Below are 20,103 nucleotides of genomic sequence, written 5' to 3'. Positions count from 1 at the left end.
TTCAGGCACAAAGAAAGTGAGAGAAACTCTGGCCCCTCACTGTCGGTGACACCAAACTCTACACAATTTTCTCCCACTTTCTGGACGTCGAAGTCTCTCCGCTCTCTCCGAGCCCTCCCGCTGCCCAAGCAATGACCTCATTGCGAGTGACAGCCAGAGCGGATGGTTCCCCTCCCTAGTGGACTGGTGTGCGGAGCGCGAGCAATGACGCAATCGGAGCTGGGTCGCTCCTGGCCACTTTGGATTGGCCGCGCGGGCTCGTGGGGACCTCCCCGCCCCCCATCAGTGGCATAAGAGCAGAGAGCTCCGCGGGGAAGACGCCCACAGCAGGCGTTTTGTCCATCCGGGTGGACCCGCATCTCGCGCTCTCCCGAAACTCGAATCGCCAGGTGAGAACTTCCCACTCTGCTCACTCTTAATTACCAGCCTCTGCATAGTTCATCTAATTTGCCCCATCTGCCTGCCTGCCTCTCTTTGCTTCTCACGGCCATCCCGGCCCACCTATAGCCAGGTGCTGCTAGCCGTCTCTCCCCTTGGAAGAAGACAGGAGACTGGGGCTGTCAGCTCGTTTTCTTCTAACTAGCTCCAGTGGAACCGCAAGCATCCCCAGGGCTTCGCCTGGGCGCTGGAAGTTCCGTGAGCCCAGCCCTAGCTTCCTAGCCTTCCTGGGTCTGCAGCCCCTGCATTTGTGCCAGTCCTTTGCGTGCAGGATTCTTCCCGAGTTTGGTCTGGGAGTGCCCTGAGCAGTCTGTGTCCCGAGGGATCACGTTTGGTTCTCAGGACGGTTGAGCCCTGAAACTTCCTCTGAGGCGCCTCCAGCCTGCAAGCGTCCCTGGGGCATTGGCGCGGGCTTGGGGCAGTGCAGTCAGCCGGCCAGAACATTGAGCTGGCGCCCAGCACCTGCTGCTAAACTGCGCTTCAGCAGAGGCTGGCTGTTCGGGCAGAGCCGAGAGACGCCAGTAACCAGCATGTTAAATGATCCCCAACCCAAACCCACAGACTGAGAGATTAGCGCTCCTTTCCAGTTTACCCTTACTGCCTTCCTTTCCCAACTGTTGGTGGCAAAGTCCAGAGGAGGTGAAGGTGGTCCTAGATTTCTCAGTCCCTATGAAGACAGGCACAGTCCACAGCAAGGGTGGGTTCTCGCTTGGTTTCTGCATAGGGCAGAAGGTGTGGATTTATGTGCATGTGCATGGCTTCTTCCTGGCTTTCCACGGGACAAAACCGGAATCCCCCACCCTCACCCCAGGACACCTGTTTCTGCTGTACCATGCGATTCAGTGTAATGTATATTTTGAGATTCAAAGCAGCCCATCTGGCAAATGAACCGAACTGAGCCGTGGGGAGGCGGGGTAACCTGCCCGAATTCTCAAGGCAGTTGTGGCAGAGGCCGGGCCGGACTGGAACTTGGGTCTGTGGGCTCCAGGCGGTGCTTGGTCTTGGTGCAGTGGTAACGTCATTCTCCCTTTACAGAGAGGCATCATGGGCTTCGGGAAGTCCTCCCCCTTCCTGGCTTTCAGCATCTTGGTCCTGTGCCAGGCAGGCAGTCTCGAGGCAACACCACTCAGGTGAGACAGCCTGAAGCCACGAGAGCATTCCCCTTCCACTGCCCCTGGGATCAGGCGGTTCTGTGCCTCTGAAGTCACAGCAGCGGGAGGCTCACAGTGAATCAACACCCTCAGGTGTACACTGGGCTTGAGCCCTGTGGGCTGGGAGTCAGGAGAGCCACATCCTCAGGGATAAGCCACGGAGACCAGGAAGCCTGGCTGCTTATCCTGGGAAGGAGGCAGGCAGGGACTTAGAGTCTGTGTTGGGTTTGCTTCCTCTCTCCAGGTCTGCTTTGGAGACCCTCCCAGATCCCGGGGCACTCAGTGAGAAGGAAGGGCGCCTCCTGCTGGCTGCACTGGTGAAGGCCTATGTGCAGAGCAAGACCAATGAGCTGGAGCAGGAGACGGAGGACTCCAGGTAAGGCTCAGCACCCAGCCCTGGCATATTCACGAGGACATATCCCAGAGAGGTAGGAGAGACCGCATCGGGCCAAGAGTTCAGCAGATTGTCCCTGTTCGCCAGGACCTGGGACTCAGTCATTCTCAGCCTACGTGGAAGACAGAGGTCCACATGCAACTGGAGGGACTGTGGTTAGACACATTAAAAAGATCCATTCCTGAAAGCTGTTAGGAAATGAAATGGGGAGGTGTGGAATCACTTACTCTGGGAATTGGTCTTGCCCGACTGAGGAGAACACCCAGCACTGGATGAGTTAGGACTGGTAAGTGTGAAGCCAGGGGATGGGCTGTTATAGCTCTGGATGTCTTAGAAATTTAACCTGTGTATGTTGTTCTTTCACACCTGCAAGGCACCTTCATGGCACATTTGCAAGGTGAAGCCAAAGGCCTTGCAGAGGGTGGGGTCAGGTAGAGCAGTGTCTGAGGTAGGTCCGGGGCCTTTAGATGTGTAGAATCTGTGGAGATGTGCATGTTCTCATGGGGCCAGACACCCCTCCCCAGTCGCACCTCCCTGTGCACCCTGAGCTTGGAGCTCACACCAGCAGAGTCACATGTTGCACCTGCATTCACCCTGAGAACCTCTCTGCAGAGCATGAAGGACTGAGCAGCATGTGGAATGCCAGAAAAGGTCACCCCTTCCCCACCACAGCCCTTCCCCGCACTGCCCTGGCTCAGCGAACCTCTGAGTTCTCCTAATGGAGGATGCGTGAGCCACCCTCCTGCCTGCCCCTCTCGTCTCTCTGCTCCAGGCACCCCCTCCTGGGTCTAACCTTCTGCATGACTGCCCTCAGGGGCAGCTCTGGTGCATGGTTTTGTCTGGCATGTCTTTTCCCTGCAGCCTGGATGGCTCCAGAGCTAAGCGGTGCAGTAATCTGAGTACCTGTGTGCTGAGCGCGTACTGGAAGGACCTGAACAACTTTCATAGATTCTCTGGCATGGGCTTCGGGCCTGAAACACCTGGCAAGAAAAGTGACATAGCCAGCAGCTTGGAGAGGGACCGCTCCTCCCATTTTGGGGTGCCCCAAGATGCCAAGTGAACTCCTTCCACTCACTCCTTCCTGATTTCCTTTCTTGCTCCCATGGATGAAGTTAATGCATGCAGATTTTGCCTGGATTGCTCTTCAAGCTGGTATTGGTAGCTTTGCTTATGACAGAGAATGCTGGGGACCACAGGATGGAAAGAAAGAGAGCAGGACTCACAGACAAGGTTAGAGATAAGAGAGTGAGGGAAGCTTCTGAGATACCAGAGAATGTCATGGGCAGAGCCGTCCAATTCCTGCTTCATCCCTCATGCCTCATCATTGATGAATAAACCTATTTTCTAAAAGGATTTGCACTTTGGTGGTCATTATTCTGGTCCCTGTCCCAGGCCTGAGAGTGCCCAGGGCCTATGCTTGAAAGTAGCCTTAGCCTTAGGGTAGTAGGATGCAGGGCTTGGTGAGGGTCCCTGTGAACCAGCTCCAGCAATGAGAACAGGTGTGCTGAGGAGCAGGTAAGCATTTCTGGGGGACGATGCTGCAAACCCTGTGCTCTGAGCCTCTTCCAGGTAAGACTTCAGGGAATTTTCATTTTTCTATGGAAAGTGGTTTTGTTGGTGCTCGTGGCTAGGGTATGGCGTCTATATGCTCCTTACATGTTGGGGTGGGCATATGTAAGGAGTGATAAGTATAGGGTTTTAGCACTTGCCACATGGCTTAGAACTGGATTTTTTTGTGAAAATCTTTGGGCAGGGCTTCTAGCAAAGGCCGCCAGGCCATTTGCCCTAACAGCTTTGATAACTGCATTTAGGAGAAACACCTATTCTTAAGTGGTGTGTCAAAGAGCTACACTTCTCTTTATGAAGGCCTTATGGGGTAGGCTCCTGCCCCAGCCTCTCACTGACAGGCCTTCTCTTTTTCTCCATCCTGCAAAGCAGCATCACTGCCCAGAAGAGGTCCTGCAACACCGCCACCTGTGTGACCCATCGGCTGGCAGGCTTGCTGAGCAGATCTGGGGGTGTGGTGAAGAGCAACTTTGTGCCCACCGATGTGGGGTCTGAAGCCTTTGGCCGGCGCCGCAGGGACCTTCAGGCCTGAGCAGTGCAATGACTCTGGGAAGAAGGTGATTGCCTTGTACTGTCAGATGGGAGGGGAAGGGATTTGGAGGTTAGGACCCACATTTTGAAACCCACTGGACCTAGCTGCAGATCCCTTCTCTCCACTTACATTATTCTTCTTGAGTTAGTGAGTTCCTTCTACAACTCAGCTTGAAATCAGAGCACTAGGACAGGCTGCAGAGATGCAGTATCATCTTTCTGAGAAGAGAGAAAAAAAAAAACTTGCTGTATTTAGAAAGGTAGGGCCTTGCAAATCTTAGCCTGGGCCACTTGTCATTAATGAACCCAGTTTCAGAAAGCACTCAACTCTTGATCAGTATTCACAGATTCAGAGGGCTATAATCATAATACTACTGCTAATATTAATAGTTACCATTGAATTGTTTGCTTATCATTTGCCTTCAAAGCTTGCTTACATCTCATATCCATAATTTATAAATAGTGTTCAGTTGAAGAAGCATTTCTATAAATTTGTGTTCTTTCAGTAAGAATTGTGATTATTTTCTTCTTGTCCTTCTGATTCTCCTAATTCTCTTTCTTCTTCTTTTCCTCTTCCTCCTCCTCTTCTTCTTTTTTATTTTATTTCTTTTTCATCTCAGGTTACCAGGAAGCTGAACTCACCACTTCTATTAACTTCTGTTGACAACAACTTGGTGAGGAGACCCCAAGGAAGATATACATGTTTGCATCCTAATAGATATCAAAAAAAAAAGCACCTTTGTCACTTGAAAGGAATGAAACTGAATGCAAAATAAGCTAATTCCATATTTCTTGTGCATCTTTTTTATATTTGATTCTTTGTGCAGTAAATGTGATGGCATCTCTCATTAGCTTATCTGGTAGCAAATTGGTTCTTTGAAAGCTGTCCTGTTGACCATGGCAGCTCCGCCAAATCTTAGGGGGACATTAAATCACTGCCTCTATGGCCTCTGGGGACACATGGTAATGGTGATGCTATGCTTTATTGTCTAAGAACATGGTTGTATAATTTGTTTAAAGAAATGTCAATATTGTGCCATTTGTGAACTTCATTAAGATTAAAGACATATTTTGGATACACTTGTTTCAAGACCCGGTTGGTTCATTTCAAATTGTCTTCCTATTTGATAGCAATAATAATAGTAATAGACATATTTTGAGGGATGACTATGGGCCAGATGATGTTCCAAGGTAGTGCTTTATACCTATTAATTCAGTTACTCTTCAGGACAACTCCACAGGGCTAGACCCCATTATCATTTCCACTTTACATGTAGGGAAACAGAGGCATGGAGAAGTGAAGTCCAAGGTCACACAAATAGACAGTGGCAAACACAGGTGCTGACTTCCAGAGCTTACAGTTGAAACCACTGCAGTGTATGCTTTTCAACAATGGCTCCTGTTGTTTTCCAGAGACCTGTGAGCCATTCTTTGACCTAGCTGCCTCACATGGTAGACCCTCAGATTTTTGAAGACAAATGGAAAATTTAAAACATACAAACAACCTAGTCTTTATATAATAAAATGAATCCCTTCTACCCATTACTTGGTGCTATAGGCTGCATGTTTGTGTCCCTCCCCAAATTTATATGTTGAAACCTAACCCCCAAAGTTAGGAGGTGGGGCCTTGGGGAGGTGATTAGGTCACAAGGTTAGTCCCCTCATGAATGGGATTAGTGCCCTTATAAAGGAGGCCTGAGAGAACTCCCTTGCTCCTTCTGCATATAAATTTACAGTGAGAAATTTGCTGTGAATGAGGAAGTGGTACCCCACCAGATATTGAATCTGTAGGTACCCTGGTCTTGAACTTCCCAGCCTCCAGAACTGTAAGAACTAAATATTTGTTGTTTATAAGCCACCCAGTTTGCGATATTTTGTTACAGTAGCCTGAATGGACTAAGACATTTGGCTTCAACAAGGATCAATTTGCGGCCAATGTTATTACATCTATGAGCCATCTTCTTCCCCCAGACCTCCCCTACCACCCAATATATCCATAAATATTTCCCCTTGTATCTCCAAATGGGAAGGACTTTTAAATATAACCAAAATTCCATTTAACAATTAAATAGTTCAAATCCCTCAATTACCTTATATATTAGATATATGATATCATATATATTAATCTTATATAAATTATATATATTATGTATATAAATATATAAATATAAATCAGGGCTTAAATTAGGTCTTCACTTTGCTGCTGGTTGATACGTTTTAAGGCACTTCCCATCTAGAGGTTTCACCTCTACCTTTTTTTTCCCTCCTGCAATTTATTTGTTGGAGAGACTAAGTTATTTGTCTAATGGAGTTTCCCATATTCTGAATTTTGATGGCTACACCCTTGTGGTGAGGTTTAACATGCTCCTTTATCAATTGTATTTCTTGTGAGTGAGAGTGGGAAAGGGGAAAGAAAAGTGGAAGATGAGGTCAGAGATATAATGAGGAAGACAGATCATGTAGGACTTCATAGGGCACAGGAGATACCCGGGCTTTCTATCAGTCAATTTCTAGTCCATAGAACAGAAACCACGTCAGTGATTTTAACAGAAAGTATACTCTAAGACATTGACTAAGTAGGCAATAGAGTACTGAAAAGGCAAAAGAAAACAAGAAATAGTGCAGAGATAAAAACCAAAGGAAGCAGCTACCATCGACAGGGCTGGGAAAATGAGGGGAAGTGGTGAGGGAATTAGAATCTAGGAACTTAAAGAAGAATTCTCAGACCATTGAGAAGGAAGGTCATCTGATGCTGGTATTGAAGCAACAGCAGCACGCATTGAAGGGGTGCAACAAGACTGTTTTAGGAGTGTAGGAAAGAACACAAAACTGCAAACAGGAACCAATTTCCCTGGCAGAGTAGAGAAACTGGGGGTGATGCTGACAGAGACAGAAATCAAAATAAGAAGAAGCAAGTTTCTTCTTCATGCCTTCTTGTTTCCTTTGAGGACCTCCAATTGGCAGGGATCCACCTGACAAAGAAAAATGTGGTTTGCAGAGTTCCAGCCCCAGTATCTCTTTATAAGCATATATATTTACATTTTTATAGAGAAAAGCCATTTTTTTGGCATACAGTTCAATGGGTTTTGACAGTGCATTTGAGTCATGTAATCACCATCACAATAAAGGCACAAAACAGTTTCATCACTCCTCAGAAGTCCCCCATTTCTCCTTTGCAGTCAGTTGCCCCCTCAGTCTTTAAACCCTGATAACAACTGTTATGTTCTCTCTCTATAGTTTTTAAAAATATTTATCTTTTAAAATTGATATATAATTAACATATGACATTGTATCGGTTTTAGGTGTCCAATGTAATGATTTGATATATGCGTATATTGTGAAATGATCACCACAGTAAGTTCGTCCATCACTACACACAGTTACAGTGTTTTTTCTTGCGATGAGAACTTTAAGATTTATTCTCTTGGCAACTTTCAGATAGATAATAGAGTAGTGTTGACTATAGTCACCATGCTGTGCATTACATCTCCAGGACTTCTTTATCTTATAACTGGAAGTTTGTACTTCTTGACTGCCTTCACCCATTTGCAGCTCCCTAGCCTCACCTCTGGCAGCCACAAATCTGTTCTCTGTTTCTATGAGTTCGGTTTTTGGTTTTTTTTTCATACATAAGTGATATCATACAGTATTTGTCTTTCTCTATCTGACTTATTTCACTTAACATAATGCCCTCAAGGTCCATCCATGTTGTAACAAATGGCAGGATTTCCATTTTTTAACAGTGAATAACATTCCATTATATATAAAACTCTCTATATACACCAATGTCTATATATCCATATCTATATCTACCCATATATCACATTTTCTTTATCTAGTCATCCGTCAATGCACACTTAGGTTGTTTCCATGTGCTGCTATGAACATGAGGGTACAGATATCTTTCCAAGACAACGATTTCCTTTCCTTCAGATAAATACCCAGGAATGGAATTGCTAGATCATATAGTAGTTTGATTTTTAACTTTTTGAGGAAACTCTACACTATTTTCCATAGTGGCTGCACCAACTTACATTCCCACCAACAGTGCACAAGTGTTGTGTTTTTTCCACATCCTTGCTGACGTTTGTTATTTCTTGTCTTTTTCATAATAGCCATTCTAACAGGTGTGAGGTGACATGTCATCGTGGTTTTGATTTACATTTCCCTGATGATTAGTGATGTTGAACACCTTTTCACGTACCTGTTGGCCATTTGTATGTCTTCTTTGGAAAACATCTAATCAGATTCTTCTGCCTTTTCCAGAATGTCATATACATGGAATCAATATGTAACTTTGTCTGAATTTTCTTTTACTTAACCTAATGCATTTGAGATTTATCCATATTGTTGCATGTATATAGTTTGTTTCTTTTTATTGTTGGGCACTATTACATTACAGGGATGTACTATAGTTTGTTAATCCATTTATCCACTGAAGGACACCTGGGTTGCTTCCAGTTTTGGGCATTTATGAATAGAGCTGTTATAAACTTTAGTGTATAGATATTTGTGTGAAGATAAGTGTAGTGGGCCAAACTGGGGCCCCCAAGAAGATATGCCCATGTCTTCGTCCCTGGAAACTGTGAATGTTACCTTATCTGGAAAAAGGATCTTTGCTGATGTAATTAAATTAGGATCTTAAAATGAGCTCATCCTGGATTATCCAAGTCGGTCTTAAATCCAATGATGTGTTCTTATAAGAGATACACAAAGAAGAAGATACACAGAAGAGAAGGTGATGTGGAGACAGAGGTAGGGAGAGCCATAAACCGAGGAAGCCAAATCAGCCAGCAGCTCTCAGAAGCTAGAAGAGGCGTGGAGTGGATTCTCCCCCAGGGTCTCTGGAGGGAGTGCAGCTATCTGTCACCTAGATTTTGGAATGAGAGAATAAATTTCTGTTGTTTGAAGCCACTGAGTTTGTGGTAATTTGTTATGGCATCCCTAGGAAACTAATACAATACATCCCATTTCTTTTGGGTAAATACCTTGGAGTGGGATTGGTGAGTCATTTGGCAAGTGTCTATATTTTTTTCCTTAAGAAGTCTTTTATTTTTACAATTACCTTCTAATCTTTGTCCATATACGTTTACATTCTTGATAATTACTACCAAATAGTTTACACGTGGTATTGTGTATTTTGCTTGTTACTGCATTCAGTGTGATAAACATAATTGTATTGCTTAAGTAAGAAAAACTAATTTCAGAAACTTTGAAAAATCAATATATGAAAGAAGATTTCAATAAGCTTAATTCAACCACTATGATTTGTTTTTATTGTCTTCCTTTTATATGCATATTTTACATAGTTCTAAACTATATATTATGTTATATTTTTAAATAAAAACTTTTTATAAGAGAGTTTTAGGTTTGCAAAAAATTGAGAGGAAGGGACAGAGATTCTCCTATACCCTCTGCCCTCACACATGCACAGCTTCCCGCATTATCAACATCACCCACCAGAACAATATATATATATATTTTTTTTACCAAGGATGAACCTACACTGACACATGATAGTCACCCAAAGTCCATAGCATGCCTTAGAGTTCACTCTTGGTATTGTACATACTATGGATTTGAACAAAAGTATAATGATATATATCCATCATTATAATAGCATGTAGAGTATTTCACTGCTCTAAAAATCTTTTGTGCTCTGCCTGTTCAATATTCCCCTTGACTCCCCTGGCAAACACTGGTTTTGCCTTTTCCAGAGTGTCACATAGTTGGAATCATACAACATGCGGCCTTTTGAGATTGGCTTCTTTCCCCTCGTAACATGCACTTACGTTTCCACCATGTCTTTTCATGGCTTGGTAGCGCATTTCTTTTTAGCACTGAATAGTATTCCATTGTCTGAATGTACCACAGTTTATCCATTCATATACTGAAGGACATGTTGTTTGCTTCCAAGTTTTGGCAATTATAAATCAAGCTTCTATAAATATCTGTGTGCAGGTTTTTATGTGGACATATGTTTTCAACTAGTTTGGGTAAATACCAAGGACCGCGACTGCTGGATCATATGCTAAATGTATGTTTAGTTTTGTAAGAAACTACTAGAGAGCCTTCCAAAGTGGCTGGTAGCATTTGCATTCCCATCAGCAATGATGAGTGTTCTGCTACTTCACATTCTCGCCAAGTATTTGGTGTTGTCAGTGTTCTGGATTTTGTCCATTCTAATAGATGTCTAGTGGTGTCTCACTGCTGTTTTAATATACATTTTCCTGATGACATATGACTTGGATCATCCTTTCATATGCTTACTTGTCATCTGTATATCTTCTTTGGTGAGGTTTCTGTTAGGGTCTTTGGCCCATTTTCAAAGTTTTAAGAGTTCTTTGTATATTTTGGAGAATAGGCCTTTATCAGATGTGCCTTTTCCAAATATCATCTCCCAGTCTGTGACTTGTCTTCTAATTCTCTTGACACTGTTTTTTGCAGGGCAAAGATTTCAATTTAATGAAGTCCAACTTAATCAATTACTTCTTTCATGGATCATGTCTTTGGTGTTGTACCTAAAACAACATCACCTTACCCAAGGTAGGTTTTCTCCTATATAATCTTGTAGGAGTTTTATAGTTTTGCATGTTACATTTTGGCCTATGATCCATTTTGAGCTAATTTTTGTGAAAGGTCTGTGTCTAGAATAATTTTTTAGCATGTGGATATCCAGTTGTTCCAACACCATTTGTTGAAGAAACTATCTTTACTCCATTGTACTGCCTTTTGTCAAAGATCAGTTGACTGTTTTTGTGAGGGTCTATTTCTGGGCTCTCTGTTCTGTTCCATTGATCTATTTGTCTATTCTTTCAACAGTTCCTCACTATCTTGATTACTGTAGATTTATAGTAAGTCTTGAAATTGAGTAATGTCAGTTCTCCAATTTCTTCTCCTTCAAGATTGGTGGCTGTTTTGAGTCTTTTGCCTCTCCATATGAACTTTAGAATCAGTTTGTCAACATCCATAAAATATCTTGCTAGGATTTTCATTGGGATTGCACTGAATCTATAGATAAAACTGGGAAGAACTGGCGTATTAATATTGAGCCACGAATATGGAACATCTCTCCATTTATTTAGCTCTTCTTTATATCTGATAATTTTCCTATCTTTGAAGTCTGCTGTGTCTGAAATTAATATATTTAGCCCTGCTTTCTTTTGATGAGTGTTAGCATTTACTTTTAAAATTGTGGTATAACTGATATACAAAATTATTAGTTTCAGGTGTACAACATAATGTTTTGATATTTGTATATATTAGAAAATGATTACTTACTTCTAGTTAACATCTGTCACCATACATAGTCACAGAATTTTTTCTTGTAATGAGAAATTTAAAGATTTACTCTCTTAACAACTTTTTTTTTTACATCTTTATTGGAGTATAATTGCTTTACATTGGTGTGTTAGTTTCTGCTTTATAACAAAGTGAATCAGTTATACATATACATATGTTCCCATATCTCTTCCCTCTTGCGTCTCCCTCCCTCGCACCCTCCCTATCCCACCACTCTAGGTGGTCACAGAGCACCGAGCTGATCTCCCTGTGCTATGCAGCTGCTTCCCACTAGCTATCCATTTTATGTTTGGTAGTGTATATATGTCCATGCCACTCTCTTGCTTTGTCACAGCTTACCCTTCCCCCTCCCCATATCCTCAAGTCCATTCTCTAGTAGGTCTGTGTCTTTATTCCTGTCTTACCCCTAGGTTCTTCATGACATTTTTTTTCTTAAATTCCATATATATGTGTTAGCATACGGTATTTGTCTTTCTCTTTCTGACTTTCTTCACTCTGTATGACAGAATCTAGGTCCATCCACCTCATTACAAATAGCTCAATTTCATTTCTTTTTATGGCTGAGTAATATTCCATTGTATATATGTGCCACATCTTCTTTATCCATTCATCTGATGATGGACACTTAGGTTGCTTCCATGTCCTGGCTATTGTAAATAGAGCTGCAATGAACATTTTGGTACATGACTTTTTTTGAGTTATGGTCTTCTCAGGGTATATGCCCAGTAGTGGGATTGCTGGGTCATATGGTACTTCTATTTGTAGATTTTTAAGGAACCTCCATACTGTTCTCCATAGTGGCTGTACCAATTCACATTCCCACCAGCAGTGCAAGAGTGTTCCCTTTTCTCCACACCCTCTCCAGTATTTATTGTTTCTAGATTTTTTGGTGATGGCCATTCTGACTGGTGTGAGATGATATCTCATTGTAGTTTTGATTTGCATTTCTCTAATGATTAATGGTGTTGAGCATTCTTTCATGTGTTTGTTGGCAGTCTGTATATCTTCTTTGGAGAAATGTCTATTTAGGTTTTCCGCCCATTTTTGGATTGGGTCGTTTTTTTGTTGTTGTTATTGAGCTGCATGAGCTGCTTGTAAATTTTGGAGATTAATCCTTTGTCAGTTGCTTCATTTGCAAATATTTTCTCCCGTTCTGAGGGTTGTCTTTTGGTCTTGTTTATGGTTTCCATTGCTGTGCAAAAGCTTTGAAGTTTCATTAGGTCCCATTTGTTTATTTTTGTTTTTATTTCTATTTGTCTACGAGGTGGGTCATGCTGTGATTTATGTGATAGAGTGTTCTGCCGATGTTTTCTTCTAAGAGTTTGATAGTTTCTGGCCTTACATTTAGGTCTTTAATCCATTTTGAGCTTATTTTTGTGTATGGTGTTAGGGAGTGATCTAATCTCATACTTTTACATGTACCTGTCCAGTTTTCCCAGCACCACTTATTGAAAAGGCTGTCCTTTCTCCACTGTGCATTCCTGCCTCCTTTATCAAAGATAAGGTGACCATATGTGCGTGGGTTTATCTCTGGGCTTTCTATCCTGTTCCATTGATCTATATTTCTGTTTTTGTGCCAGTACCATACTGTCTTGATTACTGTAGCTTTGTAGTATAGTCTGAAGTCTGAGAGCCTGATTCCTCCAGCTCCGTTTTTCATACTGAAGATTGCTTTGGCTATTCGGAGTCTTTTGTATTTCCATACAAATTGTGAAATTTTTTGTTGTAGTTCTGTGAAAAATGCCAGTGGTAGTTTGATGGGATTGCATTGAATCTGTAGATTGCTTTGGGTAGTAGAGTCATTTTCACAATGTCGATTCTTCCAATCCAAGAACATGATATATCTCTCCATCTATTTGTATCATCTTTACTTTCTTTCATCAGTGTCTTATAATTTTCTGCATACACATCTTTTGTCTCCTTAGGTAGGTTTATTCCTAGATATTTTATTCTTTTTGTTGCAATGGTAAATGGGAGGGTTTTCTTGATTTCACTTTCAGATTTTTCATCCTTAGTGTATAGGAATGCCAGAGATTTCTGTGCATTAATTTTGTATCCTGCTACTTTACCAAATTCATTGATTACCTCTAGTAGTTTTCTGGTAGCATCTTTAGGATTCTCTACGTATAGTATCATGTCATCTGCAAACAGGGACAGCTTTACTTCTTCTTTTCCGATTTGGATTCCTTTTATTTCCTTTTCTTCTCTGGTTGCTGTGGCTAAGACTTCCAAAACTATGTTGAATAAGAGTGGTGAGAGTGGGCAACCTTGTCTTGTTCCTGATCTTAGTGGAACTGCTTTCAGTTTTTCACCATTGAGGACGATGTTGGCTGTGGGTTTGTCATATATGGCCTTTATTATGTTGAGGAAAGTTCCCTCTATGCCTACTTTCTGGAGAGTTTTTATCATAAGTGGGTGTTGAATTTTGTCGAAAGCTTTCTCTGCGTCTACTGAGGTGATCATATGGTTTTTCTCCTTCAATTTGTTAATATGGTGTATCACGTTGATTGATTTGCGTATGTTGAAGAATCCTTGCATTCCTGGAATAAACCCCACTTGATCATGGTGTATGATCCTCTTAATGTGCGGTTGGATTCTTTTTGCTAGTATTTTGTTGAGGATTTTTGCATCTATGTTCATCAGTGATATTGGCCTGTAGTTTTCTTTCTTTGTGACATCCTTGTCTGGTTTTGGTCTCAGGGTGACGGTGGCCTCGTAGAATGAGTTTGGGAGTGTTCCTCCCTCTGCTATATTTTGGAAGAGTTTGAGAAGGATAGGTGTTAGCTCTTCTCTAAATGTTTGCTAAAATGTGCCTGTGAAGCCATCTGGTCCTGCGCTTTTGTTTGTTGGAAGATTTTTCATCACTATTTCAATTTCAGTGCTTGTGATTGGTCTGTTCATATTTTCTATTTCTTCCTGATTCATTCTTGGAAGGTTATACCTTTCTAAGAATTTGTCCATTTCTTTCAGGTTGTCCATTTTGTTGGCATAGAGTTGCTTGTAGTAGTCTCTTAGGATGTTTTGTATTTCTTTGGTGTCTGTTGTAACTTCTCCTTTTTCATTTCTAATTTTATTGATTTGCATCCTCTCTCTCTTTTTCTTGATGAGTCTGGCTAATGGTTTATCAATTTTGTTTATCTTCTCAAAGAATCAGCTTTTAGTTTTATTGATCTTTGCTATCATTTCCTTCATTTCTTTTTCATTTATTTCTGATCTGATCTTTATGATTTCTTTCCTTCTGCTAACTTTAGGGTTTTTTTGTTCTTCTTTCTCTAATTGCTTTAGGTGCAAGTTTAGGTTGTAGGATTGTATTGCTATAAACTTCCCTCTTAGAACTGCTTTTGCTGCATCCCATAGGTTTTGGGTTGTTGTGTCTCCATTGTCATTTGTTTCTAGGTATTTTTTGATTTCCTCTTTGATTTCTTCAGTGATCACTTCGTTATTAAGTAGTGTATTGTTTAGCCTCCATGTGTTTATATTTTTTACAGATCTTTTCCTGTAATTGATATCTAGTCTCATAGCATTGTGGTCAGAAAAGATACTTGATACAATTTCAATTTTTGTAAATTTACCAAGGCTTGATTTGTGACCCAAGATATGATTTACCCTGCAGAATGTTCCATGAGCACTTGAGAAAAATGTGTATTCTGTTGTTTTTGGATGGAATGTCCTATAAATATCAATTAAGTCCATCTTGTTTAATTTATCACGTAAAGCTTGTGTTTCCTTATTTATTTTCATTTTGTATGATCTGTCCATTGGTGAAAGTGGGGTGTTAAAGTCCCCTACTATGAATGTGTTACTGTCAATTTCCCCTTTTATGGCTGTTAGTATTTGCCTTATGTATTGAGGTGCTCCTATGTTGGGTGCATAAATATTTACAATTGTTATATCTTCTTCTTGAATCGATCCCTTGATCATCATGTAATGTCCTTTGTCTCTTCTAATAGTCTTTATTTTAAAGTCTATTTTGTCTGATATGAATATTGCTACTCCAGCTTTCTTTTGGTTTCCGTTTTCATGGAATATCTTTTTCTATCCCCTTACTTTCAGTCTGTATGTGTCTCTAGGTCTGAAGTGGGTCTCTTGTAGGCAGCATATATATGGGTCTTGTTTTTGTATCCATTCAGTCAGTCTGTGTCTTTTGGTGGGAGCATTTAGTTCATTTACATTTAAGGTAATTATCGATATGTATGTTCCTATTCCCATTTTCTTAATTGTTTTGGGTTTGTTATTGTAGGTCTTTTCCTTCTCTTGTGTTTCTTGCCTAGAGAAGTTCCTTTAGCATTTGTTGTAAAGCTGGTTTGGTGGTGCTGCACTCTCTCAGCTTTTGCTTGTCTGTAAAGGTTTTAATTTCTCCATCAAATCTGAATGAGATCCTTGCTGGGTAGAGTAATCTTGGTTGTTAGTTTTTCTCCTTCATCACTTTAAATATGTCCTGCCAGTCCTTTCTGGCTTGCAGAGTTTCTGCTGAAAGGTCAGCTGTTAACCTTATGGGGATTCCCTTGTGTGTTATTTGTTGTTTTTCCCAGCTGCTTTTAATATGTTTTCTTTGTATTTAATTTTTGACAGTTTGATTAATATGTGTCTTGGCGTATTTCTCCTTGGATTTATCCTCTATGGGACTCCCTGTGCTTCCTGGACTTGATTAACTATTTCTTTTCCCATATTAGGGAAGTTTTCAACTATAATCTCTTCAAATATTTTCTCAGTCCCTTTCTTTTTCTCTTCTTCTTCTGGAACCCCTATAATTCGAATGTTGGTGTGTTTAATGTTGTCCCAGAGGTCTCTAAGACTGTCTTCAAGTCTTTTCATTCTTTTTTCTTTATTCTGCTCTGCAGTAGTTCTTTCCACTATTTTATCTTCCAGGTCACTTATCCATTCTTCTGCCTCAGTTATTCTGCTATTGATCCCATCTAGAGTATTTTTAATTTCATTTATTGTGTTGTTCATCATTGCTTGTTTCATCTTTAGTTCTTCTAGGTCCTTGTTAAATGTTTCTTGCATTTTCTCTATTCTATTTCCAAGAATTTGGATCATCTTTACTATCATTATTCTGAATTCTTTTTAAGGTAGACTGCCTATTTCCTCTTCATTTGTTAGGTCTAGTGGGTTTTTATCTTGGTCCTTCATCTGCTGTGTGTTTTTCTGTCTTCTCATTTTGCTTATCTTACTCTGTGGTCTCCATTTTGCAGGCTGCAGGTTCGTAGTTCCCGTTGTTTTTGGTGTCTGTCCCCAGTGGCTAAAGCTGGTTCAGTGGGTTGTGTAAGCTTCCTGGTGGAGGGGACTAGTGCCTGTGTTCTGGTGGATGAGGCTGGATCTTGTCTTTCTGGTGGGAAGGTCCACGTCTGGTGGTGTGTTTTGGGGTGTCTGTGGACTTGTTATGATTTTACACAGCCTCTCTGCTAATGGGTGGGGTTGTGTTCCTGTCTTGCTAGTTGTTTGGCATAGGATGTCCAGCACTGTAGCTTGAGTGAAGCTGGGTGCTGGTGTTGAGATGGAGATCTCTGGGAGAATTTTGCCATTTGATATTATGTGGAGCTGGGAGTCCTCTTGTGGACCAGTGTCCTGAAGTTGGCTCTCCCACCTCAGAGGCACAGCACTGACTCCTGGCTGCAGCACGAAGAGCCTTTCATGCACACGGCTCAGAATAAAAGGGAGAAAAAGTAGAAAGAAAGAAAGAAAGAAAGAAAGAAAGAAAGAAAGAAAGAAAGAGGGAAGGAAGGAAAGAAAGAAAGAAGATAAAATAAAATAAAGTAAGCTAAAATAAAATATAGTTATTAAAATAAAAAATAATTATTAAGAAAAAAAAATTTTTTAAGAAAAAAAAAAACCAAAGCGGATGGATAGAACCCTAGGACAAATGGTGGAAGCAAAGCTATACAGACAAAATCTCACACAGAAGCATACACATACACACTCACAAAAAGAGGAAAAGGGAAAAAAATAATAAATCTTGCTCTCAAGTCCACCTCCTCAATTTGGGATGATTCGTTGTCTATTCATGTATTCCACAGATGCAGGGTACATCAAGTTGATTGTGGAGCTTTAATCCGCTGCTTCTGAGGCTGCTGGGAAAGATTTCCCTTTCTCTTCTGTGTTCTCACGGCTCCCAGGGGCTCAGCTTTGGATTTGGCCCCGCCTGTGCGTGTAGGTCGCTGGAGGGCGTCTGTTCTTCGCTCAGACAGGACGGGGTTAAAGGAGCAGCTGCTTCGGGGACTCTGGCTCACTCAGGCTGGGGGTAGGGAGGGGTGCAGATGCGGGGTGAGCCTGTGGCAGCAGAGGCCAACGGGACGTTGCACCAGCCTGAGGCACGCGGTGCATTTTCCTGGGGAAGTTGTCCCTGGATCCCGGGACCCTGGCAGTGGCGGGCTGCACAGGCTCCCCGGAAGGGGGCTGTGGATAGTGACCTGTGCTCGCACATAGGCTTCTTGGTGGCAGCCGCAGCAGCCTTAGCGTCTCATGCCCGTCTCTGGGGTCCGCGCTTTTAGCCGCGGCTCGCGCCTGTCTCTGGAGCTCCTTTAAGCAGCGCTCTTAATCCCCTCTCCTCACGCACCAGGAAACAAAGAGGGAAGAAAAAGTCTCTTGCCTCTTCGGCAGGTCCAGACTTTTCCTCGGACTCCCTCCCGGCTAGTTGTGGTGCACTAACCCCCTGCAGGCTGTGTTCACGCCGCCAACCCCAGTCCTCTCGTGCTCTCTGACCGAAGCCTGAGCCTCAACTCCAGGCCCCGCCCGCCCCGGCGGGTGAGCAGACAAGCCTCTCGGGCTGGTGAGTGCCGATCGTCACCGATCCTCTGTGCGGGAATCTCACCGCTTTGCCCTCCGCACCCCTGTGGCTGCGCTCTCCTCCGCGGCTCCGAAGGTATCCCCCTCCACCACCCGCAGTCTCCGCCCGCAAAGGGGCTTCTAGTGTGTGGAAACCTTTCCTCCTTCACAGCTCCCTCCCACTGGTGTAGGTCTCATCCCTATCCTTTTGTCTCTGTTTATTCTCTTTTCTTTTGCCCTACCCAGGTACGTGGGGACTTTCTTGCCTTTTAGGAGGTCTGAGGTCTTCTGCCAGCCTTCAGTAGGTGTTCTGTAGGAGTTGTTCCACGTGTAGATGTATTTCTGGTGTATCTGTGGGGAGGAAGGTGATCTCCGCGTCTTACTCTTCCACCATCTTCCCGATCGTCACAACTTTCAAATATGCAGTACAGTACTATTAATGACAGTTGCCATGCTATACATTACAACCATTTGTTTACTTTTAATTTGTATGCATCTTTATATTTAAAGTGGGTTGCTTATAGACAACATATAGTTGGGTTTTGTTCTTGTTCCACTCTGACAATCCATGTTTTTAAACTGGTACTTTTAGACTCGAAGTGATTATTAATATAGCTGGATTAATATCTACCATATTCACTATGGCTAGTATATATTTAACTTTATAAGAAACTGCCAAAATATTTCCTGAAGTGGCTGTACCATTTCGCATTTCCACCAGGCATGTATGAGTGTTCTAGTAACTCCACTAATGTGTACATAGTAGTAAATAATTGTGGTTTTAACTTAAATTTCCCTAATGACTATGACATTGAGCATCTTTTCCTGTGCTTATTTTCTATCGTTTTTCCCTTTTGTTGAAGTGTTTGTCCAAATCTTTTCCTCATTTTGTAGTGGATTGCTTGTTTTATTATTGTTGAATTTTGAGAGCTTTTTATATATTGTGGATGCAAAATTATTATCAGATATGTAATATCTGATAATGTTTTCCCCAATCTGTGGATTGCATTTTCATTTTCTTAGCAAAAGTTTTAAATTTTGCTGAAGTCTAATTTATCATTTTTTAAATGGGTTGTGCTTTGGTGTTGTGTCTTGTCTAAGAACTCTTTGCCCAACCCCAGATCCCAAGGTCACAGTGGCTTTGTCCTATACTTTTTCCTAAAAGATTTTTAGTTTTATGTTTTACATTTAGGTCTAGGATCCATTTTGAGTTAATTTCTGTATAAGGTGAGAGGTATAGGTCGAGACTAATTTCTTTGCCTATAGATGCCCAATTGTTCCAGTTGTTGAAAAGACTATTATTTAACCATTTAATTGCCTTTGCACCTTAGTTGAAAATCAATTGATCATATTTGTGCATGTGATTTCTGGACTCCCAATTCTGTCTCATTGATCAATGTAGTTATTCTTTTGCCAATACCGCACTTTTTTTTTAAATTAATTTTTATTGGAGTATAGTTGATTTACAATATTGTGTTAGCTTCTGCTGTACAGCAAAGTGAATCAGTTATACATATACATATATCCACTCTTTCTTAGATTCTATTCCCAGATAGGTCATTACAGGTATCGAGTAGAGTTCCCTGTGCTATACAGTAGGTTCTTCTTTTTTTTTTTTTTTTTTTGCAGTACGCAGGCCTCTCACTGTTGTGGCCTCTCCCGTTGCAGAGCACAGGCTCCGGATGCGCAGGCTCAGCGGCCATGGCTCACGGGCCCAGCCTCTCTGCGGCATGTGGGATCTTCCCGGACCGGGGTATGAACCCGTGTCCCCTGCATCGGCAGGCGGACTCTCAACCACTGCGCCACCAGGGAAGCCCTACAGTAGGTTCTTATTAGTTATCTATTTTATATATATTCGTGCGTATATGTTAATCCCGATCTCCCAATTTATCCCTCTCCCCCTTTCCCCCTTGAATACCACATTGTCTTGATATACTTAGACACACTGTGGTGTTA

At 41.9% G+C, this 20,103-nt stretch overlaps 1 protein-coding gene across 2 annotated transcripts; it reads left to right on the top strand.

The window, feature by feature from the left end:
• Window positions 1-333: 333 nt before the first annotated feature.
• Window positions 334-5,162, top strand: LOC113625221 (calcitonin). 2 transcript variants are annotated; one of them, XM_027115702.1, is made up of 4 exons: window positions 334-389; window positions 1,474-1,568; window positions 1,834-1,965; window positions 2,845-3,333. In XM_027115702.1, exons 2-4 carry the CDS (start codon window positions 1,483-1,485, stop codon window positions 3,041-3,043), a joined length of 417 nt encoding a protein of 138 aa, XP_026971503.1. In that variant the 5' UTR covers window positions 334-389; window positions 1,474-1,482; the 3' UTR covers window positions 3,044-3,333. The 2 variants fall into 2 exon arrangements, with proteins under 2 accessions (XP_026971503.1, XP_026971504.1); XM_027115703.1 differs by lacking the exons at window positions 334-389; window positions 2,845-3,333 and adding exons at window positions 3,922-4,106; window positions 4,701-5,162 and having other exon boundaries at window positions 1,477-1,568.
• Window positions 5,163-20,103: the final 14,941 nt, after the last annotated feature.

This window comes from Aethalodelphis obliquidens, unplaced genomic scaffold, assembly GCF_003676395.1.
Source record: "Aethalodelphis obliquidens isolate GAN/ISIS:26980383/991018 unplaced genomic scaffold, ASM367639v1 scaffold14, whole genome shotgun sequence".
NCBI classification, from domain to species: domain Eukaryota; kingdom Metazoa; phylum Chordata; class Mammalia; order Artiodactyla; family Delphinidae; genus Aethalodelphis; species Aethalodelphis obliquidens.
Note: the sequence above shows the minus strand (reverse complement) of the source record. Positions and strands in the feature narration are given on the sequence as shown.

What these genes read in the sequence shown, in the direction of transcription:
- LOC113625221 (XM_027115702.1), top strand. Translation starts at nt 1,483, where the DNA reads ATGGGCTTCGGGAAGTCCTCCCCCTTCCTGGCTTTCAGCATCTTGGTC. An exon ending in CTCGAGGCAACACCACTCAG is followed by an intron (nt 1,569 to 1,833) that starts GTGAGACAGCCT and finishes TCCTCTCTCCAG; the next exon opens with GTCTGCTTTGGAGACCCTCC. An exon ending in CAGGAGACGGAGGACTCCAG is followed by an intron (nt 1,966 to 2,844) that starts GTAAGGCTCAGC and finishes TTTTCCCTGCAG; the next exon opens with CCTGGATGGCTCCAGAGCTA.